The 16,749-nt window shown below is 35.4% G+C and overlaps 1 protein-coding gene across 48 annotated transcripts in view; it reads right to left on the bottom strand.

The window, feature by feature from the left end:
* TCF4 (transcription factor 4) overlaps positions 1-16,749 on the bottom strand; it is a 364,163-nt gene that overhangs the window by 110,656 nt on the left and 236,758 nt on the right. For 26 of the 48 annotated variants that reach the window (XM_005586614.5, XM_074022483.1, XM_005586617.5 and 23 more), the window contains 2 exons: positions 13,431-13,560; positions 12,917-12,966 (listed from right to left, as the gene is read on the bottom strand). In XM_005586614.5, the coding sequence (XP_005586671.1) occupies positions 12,917-12,966; positions 13,431-13,560 (180 nt within the window). The remainder of the gene's footprint in view (positions 1-12,916; positions 12,967-13,430; positions 13,561-16,749) is intronic. The other 22 variants (XM_074022481.1, XM_074022486.1, XM_074022487.1 and 19 more) reach the window with 1 other exon arrangement.

The following is a 16,749-nucleotide window of genomic DNA, read 5'->3' as shown; positions in this document are numbered from 1 at the left end:
TTGAGAGAGGCTAGAAATTCTACCAAACTCTCTTCCAAATGAATCTTCAAAGAAAATAATGTGGCTAACCAAAAAGCAACAACCTCCCAAAAAAGCAGAAGGTAATTTTATCTGAATTCAATCTGGCTATTTTAGTCCTACATTTTCCAGACAGTCCAAAATTGATTTGAATCTTTTATGTGAGATGAGGGGTGTGGAGTGGTGATAATTTAAAAATATCTTTGGGTGTCTGTATACAAGGGAGTATCCATTCAAGTGCACTATATATTATTCTTTGGTATTATTGCCTTATGCAAGAACCTGATTCCTGTGTGACTGCCTAGTGATCAGCAGTGAGATTCTGTATGGATCACCTCTCATCTGATTACCTTTTTCATCCAATGTCCGATGGCCATGTACATATGCACAAAGCTCCTGGAGCTGGCTCTTGGAACAGCTGTACTGGCCTCATGAAATCAACACAAGTCAACTGTATGAGGAAGGACAATAACAGCGTCTACGGCTCTTCCTAGGGCACTGAACTCTCACCCATGTTAAAAAAAAAAAATCACCATCGGTCTCGCTGCTGCCAAGTGACACACAAAAAGGAAGTTAACCATTGGCTGTGACTTGCATTCACAGTCTGACTCTGATTTCCCTGCTTCCCTTAGCCCATTCTGATGCCAAGCGGACTACAGCTTGCCCATTTCATTTCGACCACGGCAGCCAAAAAAAGCACTGCCCCACCGTGCGACGACAAGCAGTCTGTTTTGATATTAGTACCTCAGTATGTGATATAAGAGAGTCAGATGTCCTCAAACTACGTGCCCTCCCCCGAGGGACTCTGTCCTGGCCCTCCTTGGCCAGAGAGATGGAAAGTGTGCCACAAATCCTTAGCTTTGAAAGCACAGAGGACGGACAGGCACTATCCTCAGGCTCAGACAGAAATGGCCATGAGTGCCTCTTCTTCCGGGGAGAGGATTCAGGCCCTCCAATTCCACACTGGAGTCTAACTGGAAATACTAACTCAGATTCTATTCACTCCCTGCCAGCATACAGAGCACAAACTGAATTACATAAGAAAGAGAGTCATTTTCTTATATAATTAAATTGTAGTAAATGCTAGTTAAGTAAACATCAGGTTTCCTTCTTTTACTTTCATGAAAGACAGGGGAATATATGGGGTTCCCGAAAATTGATTTTTTCATTGATTCTTAGGGAGGAAGATGAGAGTGAAGTATTCTCCTCCACAAAACAAATTCTGATTTATTAGCTAAATGTACGGAATCTGACTCTAACCTAGTTTAACCTCTGAATGTGCCTTGTAATGTTCTAGTTCTCTCCAGCACTAATAGATCATGCTTTTTATAATTCCAACGAGGCATCGTCAGGCGAGGACTGCAACTGCTGGGCATTTCAAAAGTCTGAGAGTACCCCAGGCATCTTTAATTTTTACAGGTGACTCAATTTTTGTTGTGACCAGAACTGAACATAAAGCTTTTAAAAGCTTAAATGTACACATTTATGCATTCATTACACAGTGTTAAATCTAATTTGTTCTTTTTACTGTCACAGGAAGCACATGTTTAAAGCAATCTGTTTCCTCATGTGAATGCTTTCCTGTCTGTTTAAAAAAAATTGCGACACACTTTACCCTGAGTAACCAAGAGGTGATCATAAATATCCCTAAATAGCATTAAACAGATATGAAAGACATTAACACTTTCAGAATGCCAAAGTAGTATTAAAAAAAAATTCTAACAGATGCTCCTAGGTCAAAAAGTGAAATGTGTGTTTCCTGAAAAAACACTCTCATCAGAATCATAAATGAACTGTGAGTGGAGAAGTGAGGTGTTGCTGAACAAACCAGGATCCTTTTGGTGAGGAACACGGCAATCCACTGCCAACGTGTACTTGCCATAAAAAGCCAAATCGAAATGGAAGTTTGATGAAAACCAATATCCTTTGTAATCCACAAGGTGGCAATGACTACAAATGAGGGGTGGCTAAATCGGATCTATCTGCTTTCCAGAGAAAGACTATCTGTGAACTGAAGCATCAGTCCCTGTTCGGGGTGGGGGTGGTGGGGTACCCGGAAGAAGCTCAGGGCTCACCAGCCAACACGGACCTTTCCCGAGGAATCTAACTCGATGCCTGGTTTTTCTGCAAATTAAAATTGGCTGGGAAAAGACATTCATTGTGGAATGTGGAGACCATGCTTCCACTCACACCTCCCCTCCCTACTTTCAGCAGATGTTTTTTTTCTTTAAATGCAAGAAGAGTTAACTAAATCAGCCTTTATTAAAAAAAAAAAAAAAAAAAGTTTTAAGTTTCTCATAGCCGATGATCAAAAATACCTTTTCTTTTGTGAATTCAACAGGGGCACTGAGAAAAGATACATTATATTGTGTCAAAGGCTAGAATCCAGCCATTCTTTGGCTTTACCTTAAAACATCTGTACAAATATTCCTGCTTAATGTTAGAAATCTACCTAAGCAGTCCTAAACAAACTGAACTCTGTTTACTTTATGAGATAAATAGTCTGCCATACAGGTCTTCCTAGTCCACACGTCTTCATCTTGCCAGGCAAAGTTAATACCTTAGGCCTAACCTTCAGTTTTGTGGGGGAAACTATAGCCAGCCCCACCAAGAGGCCGTGCATCACTCAGGCAGACCCGTTCCCGGCCTATCATAGAATACCACTGACACAAAACAACAGAAAGCATGTATCTCGTTATCACTTAGAGGCAAGGCTGATTTAGGCATAAACAAATTATTGGCCAAGGGAACCACATTATAAGCAGCTCCAGGCATCGTAGCTGATGTACCAGTTCAAAAGAGAAAAGATAGAGAAAATATTTCCAACATAAACTTTGCAGAGCACTATCTAATGATTAAAAGGGCTGACTACGTGTCTTGGTTTGATAGAGATGGGTTTGCAGAGCCTATGCAACACAGGGAGACCCTGTCTCTACCAAAAAAAAAAAAATTAGCCGGTGTGGTGTTGTGAACCTGTGTACCAGCTACTCAGGAGCCTGAGGTGGGAGGACCGCTTGAGCCTGGGAGTTTGAGGCTGCAGTGAACTATGCACCACTTCCAGCCTGGGTGACAGAGAAAGACCCCATCGCAAAAAAAAAAAAACAAAAACAACAACAAAAAAAAACAATGTTACATAATTTCAGAAAAAGCAAGTGACCTCTGTTAGGTAAAATTATAATTATTTTGCACATAGTTGAAACCCTGGTCTTAGTTTCTATTCTACTGCTAACTACTCCTAAGTAGGCTGCCATGTTAGATTTGTTTCTCAAATGCCAAAAGAAAGGTAGTTACCTTGTTACTGATAACAGCTTAACAGTGCTTTTTATTATGTGTAACAATAGAATGTAACATTCAAGGATATTACATAAATGCATTAAAACCCCAATGAGTACTTATTTTACAAATAACTGTGTAGCTAGGAAGTGACACAGCCCCCTAAAAACCCAGTTGATCAGATTTCATACTCTAACCACTACATTATACTGTCTTTGTTTACACAAATGCTATCCTGGACTGCCTGGCATACTGATTTGCTTGGGCAGAAGTTATAGGATATAACTATATAGAGATACTGATGATTATTCTACAGTGAAATGAAACTTCTTAATATTAATATATTATAGATAGTCAAATACTTGCTAAGTTAACGACAACCTTGCTGAAGAGAGCTTTTTGGTCTACAGAGTGTCTGAAACGCTATAGGCAGCATAGACAGCATTATGGTTAAGAACACTGAAACTTTAGAGACAGACTGCCTAGGTCTCACTCCCAGCTCTGCCACTTACTATGTGTGACCGCAGACATGTTTCTTCACCTCTCTGGGTCTCATTTTTAAGTCTCTTGAATAAACAGTAGTACCCATCTCATAGGATTTTTATAGGAATAAATGACTTAATAGATGCAAATGATTTAATAGTATACCACTCAGAACATGGAGTAAGTACATGGAGTAACTACTCTGGCATGGAATAAGTACTTTGATAAAGGTTTATTATTAGTATATTGACACCATCATAATAAATGCAGACACTATTTATACCTGTTTTGTAGACAGAGAAACAGGTTTGTGAGCTAACCAAGGCCACTGAGTAAGTAGAAGCTGTCGGACATTAAATTAGAAAGGTCTTTTTATGTCTAGTGCAGTGTTTTTTCTAACCTACTACACCACTTTTACTACTATAATCATTCACTGGAAACATACTTCAGGGTAATACACAAAAGTAAAGCAGTGAGTCTGGCTTCTATAGGACAAACAAGATGTATCTAAAACATGTCCCTCACCCACTTCAAGTTGGTGACAAGCAAGTGAGTAAAGGCAATCAGCTTAAGGGACAAAAGTCCATGTGCTATACTGTGTGGGTTATTTTATTTTTCAAATGCATGACTTTCTTAAAAGGCTACACGGTACACTCTTTAAAATGCTAAGGTTATTCCTACAAATTGTGATGCAAGTGACACAAGACTGCAAATTTCATTAAACGTGAAGAATCTTAGCTGTAAAGCTCCACGATTTAAATAAGAATACACAGAAGAAAAAGACATGTTCCATGTTACATGGTGTGTCTAGTTTTTAGCTGCAATGAAAAATACGCTTTGAATAAGTATAAATGGAGAAAGGAATGAATGAATTAATGAACCTGCTTTTTTCCCCTTCTACCTGGGCACTCCCAGCTTGTTACTGTTGGGTTTCACTTATATCAACACCGGGTGAAGTTACTGATATATTTACTAAAGGGAAAATGAAAGAGCATTTATTTGTAAAATAATTACTGACTACAGTTTGAATTTTGTAATCCCAACTATATCTGTTCATAATAAATATGTTTAATTCCGTTTTCTTTGCCGTTATCAATTAAGCCACAGATTATATGTGCCAATGTCTTATATATCTCTAAAAATAAAATTCATATTAACACACTATATGAGGGAACCCAAGGTTCTTGCAATGCAATTTCACTCCTGAATCATATGCCTGAGTATTAAATGGCAGAATTTCGAATTTATTTTATACAACAATACTTTCAAATAGTACAATAGATACAGAAAAGTGCTTTTCTACTTGACCAAATGGTTAAAAAATTTAAACTAACTCAACAAGTCTAAATCATCAGGCCATAAACATTCTCCTAATAAATCTCAGCTTTAGCAGTAATACAAAATGACCTAAACACTGCTGCCTCCTTAGACAATTGTTTTTCTCATCCTTTAATGTCTTGAGTTATTAAACTTTCTTAAGCTAGAGCCCCAGTTTTTATACTCCACTTATTATTGAATTATTTTGTACTTCAAGTTCATTTCATAGAAAGCAAGCCAGAAAATATTATTGTACCGTGTGAATATACCTGAGCACCTGTGAAACAACCCAATTCTCCAAACAGGGTTACTGGAAAACATTAATGCTAAGAATCTGCCACCTACTTGAAACTGCTTTCTCACAGCAGCTAATGATATAATGATATACTGTGCCAATCGGTAGAATGAAAGCCATTACAATATTATTATAAGCAGAATTCAGGAAGCATATTTAGAATGATATGGGCTGTGGAGGGAGGAGGCTCCTGTAGACAGTTAGGTATTCTTTCTCAGATGTCATCAAAATAATTGTTCCAAAGTAGCATTTTCCTAAAATCCCTAATGGTAACAGCAAGTGGTAACAGTGGCTTTTTGTATGTGTGTGTGAGGAATGATACCAGTTTTCATGATTAAATGTACTTGCAAAGGTCATTTTTATGAGAAAATATAAGTCTTTCTAATATGGCTCCATGTTTCACAAAGGAAATGCCCTTTAATCACTGCTAACATATGGCAATACACTGAGAAATTTTCTTTACAGTTTGCTATGAAGAGAGCTTCACTACGGAATGTTCCTATTTCCTGCTCTATGGAATAATCAAAATAAATTTAGTGAAATTTAACACACACACAGTTCCTCTTCTTATTACTCTGGAAGTAAGCACTTATATATCAAGTTTCATCCCTAGTGGCTTATTTATGATTAATTCCTCAGATGACAAAGTCAGACAACAGTGGGTGTCACTAAATCACATAAGTAGAATTCTTAAAATGTTCCTTCCAAAATATAACTTGAGCATTCTTTCAGAAGTGAAATCTATCCGTCTCACCAAATCATAAAGCATCTTTATTTTCAACCCTGAAATTTTACAAAATGCAGAAACTTCTGCACTACCTTAACTTCTCTGAAGAGGGAGTATATGTTCAAGTAAAGCATCAGACTCCTCAAATAGCCTTACACCTATGCAGCAGCTGCAACTTAAAAAAGAATGACTCACGTGCTGCTGTTTTCAGATAAAAAAATAATTAAGTATTTAAAACCACAAGTTTTGCATCACATTTTATAAAAGCTCCTATTCCTTTAAAAGAAGCACATTCATACACATGGGTGCACACACGCACGTGCACACACACATCCTGGTATAGTCGAAATTGATCAAGGCTGAAAATCCTGTGCTATTGCTTTGAGATGCAATTTTATGTTCAGTTTAATAATTCAGTGCAATTTATGTAAAAAATCAAACAAAAGCCAAGACAAAGCAGGTGTCTGTCAACAGCCTGACCAAGTATGGATTTTGCCTTAAGAAAATACAACTTTGCCAATTCTCGAAGAGACTCCTTATTCTTTTAGGATAACTGCCACATCTTCTAAGAGAATCTTATTTAGCCCTCCAATTCCTGGTTCATTACTTTCAATGAAAACCTTTAGAATTATTCGAAACCAATAAAACATAGAAAATGCATAAATTGTCAGTGATCTGGAAAAAAGGAGAACATTTTGCTATGTAGCAAATAAAACTTTCAATCAATTAAATTTTACAAGTTAAAAAATGGTATTCAACCAAATTATCAAGGCATTTATCTATATTATTTCGTAAATATAAATTCAAAGTTAAGCTGGATACTACAGAAAAAGGTTTTATTTTCAAAATACATGCAAGCCCTGTTATAATTCTCTCTGGGTAAAGCAGCCCTGCAGTGGTTTCCTACATTTCTCAGTAATTTAAACCACTCTCGAGTCCAAAACTTCACACCAAAATATACTCTTCAGTGAAAATGATAAAGTTCAAAATAGCAGTTCCCAGAAGTGTATTTCTCTTTCCTCAACAAGTCCAGTTTTACACTAAATACTATTATTCCAGCTGCTAACATCGTAATGAAAGTCCTGATAAATCTTAGCATGCAAAATAGTATTCTGAATACTTGATTAAAAATAAAAACTCATTGGGGAGTAGGAAGACACATCAGGCACCACTCCCCAGAAGAGCTCACTGAGTAGAAAAATGAGGCACTGATGGCCAGGAAGCCCTCTTTCTTGTGGAAGGAATGAACTGGTGGTGTTTCGTTTGAGTGTTTGGGGCATATAACGTTTTAGTTTGTAAAGATAAAACAGGAATAGCTCAAAAATACACAAACCTTTCATCCACAGTTAACTTTCGTGCTTGTCTTCTCCTTTATGTTTCTTCTCTCTTTCTATCTAAAATATGCACACCAGAAGCCTTCTTTTTTAAAGGGCACAGGATTGGGCTTCAAGGCAGAGAAGAGGAGGACAGTGGATGAAGGAGCTCATTATTCCAAAATTCCAAACAGAAATTCAGAAATCCTTGAGCAAACTTCTGGGATATTAGAATGCCTAATGGCATATACGTTGAGTATTTGCAAGCGTCTTGTGTGCTTTCTAAAAAATTTTTAATGGAATAAGAGCCTCCAATGAAAACAAATAAAAATATTCTCCTATATTTTTTCATATACCAGTAATTCATAAAAATCATAACCTCAATGTGCAATAGAGAAGATTGGTTTTCACGAAAAAAACAAAAACAAAACAAAACAAAAAACGCACATGCTGAACTAGAAGTCTTTAGCAAATTCAGCATTAACTGCACACACACAAAAACTTTCTTTGTCATGAATATTTTCTCAGCTTTCACTGTTGCCCATTGTCATGTTATACATGCCGTGTAAATTGTGTGAATAGTTTTGTCCTATTTGAGATGACTTAATTGTGCCACTCTTAACCTCCTTCTTGCCTAAACATTAATTAATAAGCACAATTTTAATATCCAAACCTTATATTCCAATATCTTTAATTAGAAATGGGTACACTAAGTTTAAAAGTGAATACTAAGAGCTATCTTAATATTTTACACACTTGCAGTTATACTTCTTCACAAAGTATCTATCTGCAGGGATGAACCTTGAAGAGCTTCCTCTTTTTACGTCTTATCACACAATCAGCTACTTCTAGACTTTCCTAAAAAGGATAGAGCCCAGATGGCTGATATTTAGTTCCCTTGTGATGGATATTGTATTTCAATAAAACTTTCATATTAAAGAAAATTGTATTATTACTTGTTAAAATTTGTTGACATGAAAAAGCATTGTTCTGATTTCCCTATGATCAGTTTCAAAAGTGATGTAGGAAATTATATATTTCTGAGTTCAGTACTGATTTTTAAAATCATATATAATTTCCAGCCCGCTAATAAGGAAAAAACAATTTACCAATATCTCTTTTAAATTGTTTGTGATTTCTTCAAGCACTTGGGAAAAAGGGGGTTTTCCCTAAATAGCTCAAGATATGGATTCAATATCATGTTTGAAATCTTCAAATATGAAAGTTTTTATATAACACAAAATACGTAGGGCATTTAAGGCCATTAGCATTACTCATTTTTCTTGATACCCCTAATAATCACTTCTGTAAAGGAAACTCTAATCCAGACTTAAATATTTCATTTTATTTAAGAATTCTTTCCTTATTAAAATTGGTGAACCTAGTATCTAATACACATTGTTTTTATTTTTCAAACCAACCTATTGATTAACTTATGTCACAAATATTCTTGAAGTGTCCAAATCTTATTTTAGAATCTTTATAATAGTAGAAATTGTTTATCTTAGCATCCACGTGTCCCAAATCATCTCTGACCACTTAAAGTTTGCCAGGTCTTCCTAAGTTTTAAAACAAAAAACATACACAAAACCCCTCTGTAATTTAACGTAGAAAAAAGACTTCACTGAAAAGTACAGTTTTAGGAAAGATCACCAGAGATGAGAGATCATAAACCATTTCTAAGGATAAAACATTCTGTTTCCAGAAAAATCTGATGTTCAAGAGATTCCAGCTAGGGTCATGGTGAGACCATCATTAAAGTTTCAAATCAGATTACAAGTAGAGAGAAATTCCACCAAAGTTTGAAGTAGAAAGTTTGTAGTTAACAGTTTCTGATAAAATGTATATAATTCTGAAATACTTCAAATTCTAAGAGAGAGGTTTTACAGGTTTACATGTTGATGGGCAGAATAAAGTTTCCAAAAGTAATGCCTTTGTTTTGTTTGTGTGTTTGATGAAAGTATCTTAAAACAGCACAATGTAAAATTTTTTGCTACTTTCTAGATTTTAGTACTTTCATGTTAACTTCTTTCAAGAATCATGAATCCTTTTTTTTTTTTCCAAAACTTTAATTTACTATAGCCCTTTTTTCTCTGTACGAATTCATGATTCAATGTGTATGATTATTAGGCTACATAAAACAAATTTGTTGAAATGAGCAGTAAAGTTGCAAAATATTGAGTTTAAGATGAAATATGGTTTGAAACGGAAAACCAAAATGTAGAAATCTAGCAAAACAAGATGTTCTCATGTAGATTCAAGAGCTTAGACATGCAAAATAAATTCTGACATCAACAAAGACAACACTTTATTACTAAGGTCTTCGCAAAAAATGAGGGCTACGCGAAATTGGGACGTGACTAAAAAGAGCAACATACTAAAATATGAACCGCAAAGATAAAAATGTACTGCGGTAATAAGCAGAGCTCTCGTGGGCAATTAGATAGCTGTCTTTCACACAGGCTTTCCTTTAAAAAAAATAATCTCCCTAGCAAGTACTGGTCTATGTGCACTAGAGGGACAGTCTTCCCCCCTACACACTGTGCTTGTCCTGTAGACCCTGCCTGGTGGGTCTACTGTTATCCCATCATCGTGTCATCCTTCCACAGTGATGTAAAGTCTCTAGATGCAGCACACAGTACAAACACACATTCATGGATCTTGCCAGATCCGTGGCATGATGTCGGGCCAGGCCTATGTTTTCTCTCTCCCACAGATGCTGCAGTGTTTTCAAAACAGGGCCAGGCAATCCCCTCTCTCTCCTGATAGCCTGGGAGGAAGAGCCAGCCTAATGGGAACAGAAGTCCAGTCTCTGCACCACAGGCATGTCACAAATAATACCTGATGATGCAGTGTCACCGTTTAAGTTTTCTTCCTTTTATCATAAGGGAAAGAGAGGGCCCATTTCAAAATGGGGGGGAAAGTGATTTGCCACAACAGATTGTGACAGATATATTACTATTTGTCATGGTAAATATGTATCAAAGAAAACATATAAGTGTCTTTATGTAGTCATAATCACTCCAAAGGAAATCTTTTATTATCTCTAATCTTTTAGTATCTGTTATACAAATACTCATACATACTGAAACAAATTTAAGAAGTATCTCTTATCAAATAGTCATAATTTTATTTGAGCTTTAAAAAAAAAGCATGGTAGAGGTCTAAAAATATAGAAATACAGATCTGCTGGGGGAAAGGTCTGACTGTGTCTACTGCGGACCTTTTTTGGAATCAAGTTAAAATAAATATTTTGTGTGGTGGTAAGCCATGTGGATCTTGCTGTAAGTAATAAGCAATAGATATTTACAACAAAGCTTACATAAACTAAGTTAAATTGCCATGAAAATAGAGCTGAGTTTTTTTAGGTAATGAGTAAATGGATGATTAAATTATAAAATTACCTAAACATGTTCTTCTTGCTCAAAAAATAGGGATAAAAATTTCATTTTTAATTGTATTTTCTTCCTCATATTTCAGAAAAAAAGGCTATTCATCAAAATGTTTCATAAGGACCATGAAAACATTTAGTCAAGATAAAACTCCTAAGAAGAGTAAATCCTAAACTGACCAATGAAAACCAAAAATTAAATGGAATAAAACTAAATTCCTAATTCCCAAGTTTTGTTTATTGGGAAAGAAAGGTAAAATATTTTTATATTTCTGAACGTATCACAACCTAGCAGCAACACCTAAATTGTCTTAACAGCAAAGAAAACACTGTGCCAGTAAAATTTTCTAAAGGAGCCAGTTAGCTATAGGGAAATACTTAAAAATTTACAACGAATTATGAAAATTGCTGTTGACAATGATTAAGCATATACATGCCATCCGATGCCACACCAATGCACTCCTTAGAAACTGTCTAGATTTCTACCTAATCTTAGCACTGGATAAAACAAGTTAATTTTAATACGAGGCATAAAGAGGGTAGGATAGCTTTAAGTTTTTTATGGCTTTTATAGGATAGTTATTCCATTGTTTCAGAACATTCAAAGGCCCACTAAATGCATTTAATATTGTCCATATTAAGTTCAGGCATGTTTAAAATGTAAACAGCTGTTAGGACTATATCATTTGAAGTTGTCATAAAACCTATTAAAAGCTAAAGTTTCATCAACATTAAATCCACCCCTGACTTCAAGCTTAAAATATGTGATAAAATCCTTTGGGCATATCAGTCAATTTCAATACAACATAGAAATTCAAAGAATAAACAACTGAGTACAATTTTAAGTGATGTATTGATAGTTGAAAGTGACTACTTTATACACCATTGGCAATCTTATTTACACAATATTTTTCTATATTTATGAATAATTTTGTGATGCTTCTTCAACATCACCAACTCTATGATAATCAGCACACAAAATTTACTCTTTTTCCTGATAAGACTTATTCTGATACATTCATTTAATAATTGTTCGGATGAGCTGAACTGAAATCAAGTCAAATACACAGGTGTTTGGGTTAATCTAATCTTAGCACATTTGCAAAACCTATTATTCTTCTAATACATCAAAAAGGAAATGAAACTAATATGCAAGCATTGATTGGTAATATACTTTAAGAAATCTAAACATGATTTTATATTAAAGTATAAAAACATAATAAAGTTCATTAGCATTCTTTTCAAAGAATACTAGTACTCTACAGAATTAAATCAAAACTTTATATAACAGGAAGAAAGAATGAAAAAAAGAGGAAGGATAAAGAAACAGAGAAAGAAGAGAGGAAACTATGTTTTCATTTTATGTAAGGAGAAAATTACCAGAAATGGACTAGTCCTAAACAAAATTAAATACAATTCTCTAGGAATGTAAGAATTCAAAATATGATATCATGTATTAAGTTGTGATTACAACCAGCTTTTGCTGTGCTGGGGACCTGAGGGCGGGTGGGGGATATTAGCAACTTCTGCATAGAGCTCCAGCTATTAAAAAGACCCAGAATGCTCTTGGTTACAGCTGACTTCTTCTAGTTTTCACCTGGTAGTAAAGACACAAATGGCTACTGATGCAGCTACCTTTGCAGCCTTTATTCAGCAACCTCTCCAGAAAATAGAGACATTCTTCCTGCACTCTGGGCTGAAACCCATGTAAATTTTTCCTAAATCCTCTCCACAAATCTCCTTTCGCATGCAAATCCATAAATCATCATAATACTGACAAAGAATTTAACCAACACATGAAACTAATACTCATTCTCTTGAAAGCCCTGTACAGGTAAAACTCCTCAAACTTCAGGCACCTTTTCAAGGCTCTCTTTAGAGCTTAACCTGCTGAATATCAACATAACTTCCAGGAGGAGAAATTAATCACTCCAATGTGGGTCAGGTGGCTGGATGTGCAGGTCATTTCTACCTCATCCACCTTCTAGATAAACATGCTGCTCTGGGCGCATGGAAACTCATTTACTTCTATCTCCTTCCCATCGATACAAAACAGAACAAAATAAGCAATATACAAAGCAGAAACAAGCAGTACTTACTGAAGATGGCAAACCTGGAGGAACTTTTCGAACTTTCTTTGTCTGTACCTCTGAAAGAAAATGAAGATGCTGTCAGCTCCCAAATGCCCATCTTCCTAACTAAGATAGATTAAACCACAAAGACTTCTAGATGATACCACATTTCCTTAAATCATTACCTTAGCAAACTGTAGTTACCATGATCACATCTGATACTAGCAGAAATCAAATGCTGCCTTGTTCTTAAAAATGAAGACATTTAACTTTTTGCTACTTTGATCTTTTAAAAGCTTCCTTATGGGTGCAGCCAAGAGAAAACTAGAAATAAGCAGACACCAAAAAAGTTCTGCTACCATAAGTTGTTAACATACCTACTCAGTGTACTGGGGTGAAGTCTCCAGGATGACAACTGAGCCAAATTTTATGGTTTTTTGGGGGTGCGAGGTAGGATGAGGGGGCGATATTTTAAAGAAAGAAAGAAAAAAAGAAAAAGGCATAATCATCCCTCAGGCATTCAAACAAAGGAATACCTTACCCATGGCACTACTGTGAAGAGGCCTCCTTCGGGGATTATTGCTAGAATACTGATAGTACTGGGAACCAGGTTTGGTGGGCGAAAGGGTTCCTGGGTTGCCCATATCCATGTCACCTCCAAGGAGACTCTGCTAAAAGGTTAAAAAGGGAAAAGAAACATATAAGGTTAATTTTTTACTTTCACCACCTCCCAACTGATTGTTAGCACTTAAACCAATGCAATAAAGCAAATGGCATCTGCTAAGCTGAGACAGTTAAAACAAAACAAAAACTCAAAAGAAAGGCAGTCTAAGAAGCTATCACAAAGTTTGTGAATTTTTAATTCTTTACTTTTAGAAGGAAAGTAGATGATTCCCTTTAAACAATATTTTTTTTAAGTTTTTTAAGATGACTCACGTTTTAATTTCACAAAACAAATGGCATTTATATAAGACTAATGTTTCCTTTCTCTAGACTTAGGCTCTTATCTGGGAGCTATTCATCCCCTTCCTTAACAAGAAGAATCTCATTTTGTGAGCGCACACAACTTCCCCCGGCTGCACGCACTGGGAGTGAGCGTAGCCTATGAACTCGACTGAGAACCCTGCCTCCCTGTACTGTATATCATGATTCTCCACGAACTGTCATAGCACCCACAGAAGAGAAAATGCCAACTGAAACAAGAGGAAATTCAAATCCTCACACTAACTCTCAAAATTACAGAAATAGCAGATATTCCACGCTAACAGCCACAAAGGACTTCAGAATGCTCCCTTGAGGTCTATCGGAAGCTAAGACACATCCCACAGATTGAACATTTACCTGAACACTAGAAAACTTCCACAATAACCTATCAGTGTGACAATCATTAAACTTTTAAAAATGATGACATCAGAAAGATTATATATAATATTACATTTTCTAAAAACTACATAGAAACTTACCCATAATATATAAATCGTCTGATTATACTCTGCATTGAGCACATTGTTCTTTTAATTATTCTGATATGCAATAAAACAAGAGTAGATAGTACCATTTATATTAAGAACAAATTTACTGTTTAATAAAGAAATTTTAAAATTAAGTACTAAAAATCTAACTTTATCGTTACTTGTAATCAACTTTTACTGACTGAACTAATTACTGTCCTTGATAAAGTACAGAATGTGTTTTCCCTAATCTAAATTCTAATCACCATGTCACTCACAACAGACTTAGGGATGCTTCACTAACACACTATTCACATGCAAAATACTCTAAATAGGCCAATTATGACTCTGCCCCTGTTCCCTGGTTAACCCGCTGAGAACTGAAAAATTTCACAAGGCAGTCACCAACTAAAACAAAGCGTCCTTGTTTTAAATTAAGACAGTCTTTTTGATTCCTAAATAGCTCAACAAAGTGGCATGTCTTCTAGTGAAAGCAGTTGGTCAAATATGACCCATAAGCTGGAAAATCAAAAATTCAAACCTCCCCTTTCCACTGCCATATAGCTAAATATCATAAAGAGAACCTCTCTATTCCAAGGGGTTTTTCTGAGTGTTGGATGAGTCATATATAAAGGACTAATCAGCTGCTGACAAGCTCGCCTTTACTGATTCCAGCTCAAGACTTTTTCAAGAGATATGTAATAAACATTACTTCAAAATACAACTTCAAGGATGAGATTTCAGATTGAAAGCACATTTTGAGTAATAAACTCATTGCTAGTATCTTAATGTTTACCACATAAATACCTGATAAAACCAGATTTATCAGATAAAAATCTGACATCTATATGCTCAGCTATTGCCTCTTTTGAACCTAAGAGACATATTAAAACACTACACAATGCAAACTAAAACATAAGGCTTATTATAATAAAGTTTTGTATAAATCAGAAATCTAGTAACAAATAATTCATCATTTAGGAGTGGCATTCAAAAATGTTTGAATTTCAGCATAAATTTCACTCTTGGCATTTCTTATTAACAAAGAAAGTTATAGTGAAGTCTGTGTCCAAGTTTTCTTCGAAATTTCCATCAATAAAGCTGTGAATGATTTGAAATTACAACCTCCTTACAGTTTGGTAAATCCACAAATGAGTCTTCATTTCATTGGAAAGGAGTTTGAAAATAACTTCGTATTCTAGACACAAATCACCCCTATTTCTTCATTTTCCTTTTTCTAGAAGTATATAAAATATTCAGAAAAGGGCTGAGCAAATACGTTGAAATGCTTGCTTGTGTTTTTAAATGAGTTTAACCACTGGTTAATTCTTCTTGGTCCTGGTGGCAAAGGTTTTCACTCTCAAGAAATTAAATGCATTCAAGGGGTCAATCTAAAAACACACACTTGCTACACTGTCTTTTAGCAGCATTCACAATGGAGCTGTGAAAAATATAAAATGATAACTACAAAACAGCTACAGGCTGTGGTTGACCTTACTGTTGTTAATTTAAAAGAAAATAATTTCATGGGCTAGTCATAATAAATCACACATCTAACTGTTATATATGCAGGCGCAAGGACTATGTGCAGTAACATAGTACTAGGACCAGATAGCACTTACAAACCTTTAGTGGTTCCTGTTAATCTTTATTTTTTTCACAAAGCACATTCCTGTTTCTTTCTCCTTAGACCTGTTTGTTCCTATTTCTTTCTCCCTTGGACAATAGAATCATTCTTCTAAAGCAACAAAATAAACATTTCCTCACATTTAAGGGGGCCCTAAACACCTCCTTAGGGAAAATGAAGATAAAAATATATGTGTTCTTATTATAGAGTATACTTATAAAGTGAACAATGACCATTTACTATTGTTTGGCCTTTACGTCACATACTTAACTCTCTGTAGCGATGAGAAAGATAAATTTTCCACTGGCTGAAAAATCTGAGTTTACGAATTTTAAAAAGTGAACAGCGTGTGATTTAAATTAAATTTTGCACAAAATGGATAAGGTATTCATTTATATTATGAATTTACCTGCATATATGTGTGTGTGTGTGTGTGTGTATATATATATATTATATATATATCTAAAGACAAGTTTATGCTTGATAAAAGTTAAGCTTGAAAACTACATCTGCTTTCAAATGGGCAAATTCATCCTAGCCTTAAACAGGATTATAATGGTTTTAGGTTTTTCACATTGTGCAAGCTCATGTTCTGCGGTTATGCTGGGTCCCAGTAATAGGCTGCCCGAATCTGCCAGGAAACACTGGAGGCAGATGTGGCATCTGGCAGAGCTAACCTGTAAATCTTAAACCCATAGTTTAGCATTTTACTTAACTGTCCACAGTGTGATGAGACAAGCCCTTCCCCTTACTCGCTCCTATTTTTTTTCCCAAAAGACTTA

The sequence above is a fragment of the Macaca fascicularis genome, chromosome 18, assembly GCF_037993035.2.
Source record: "Macaca fascicularis isolate 582-1 chromosome 18, T2T-MFA8v1.1".
In the NCBI taxonomy this organism is placed as follows: Eukaryota; Metazoa; Chordata; class Mammalia; order Primates; family Cercopithecidae; genus Macaca; species Macaca fascicularis.
This window is presented reverse-complemented; position numbering and strand designations above follow the sequence as displayed.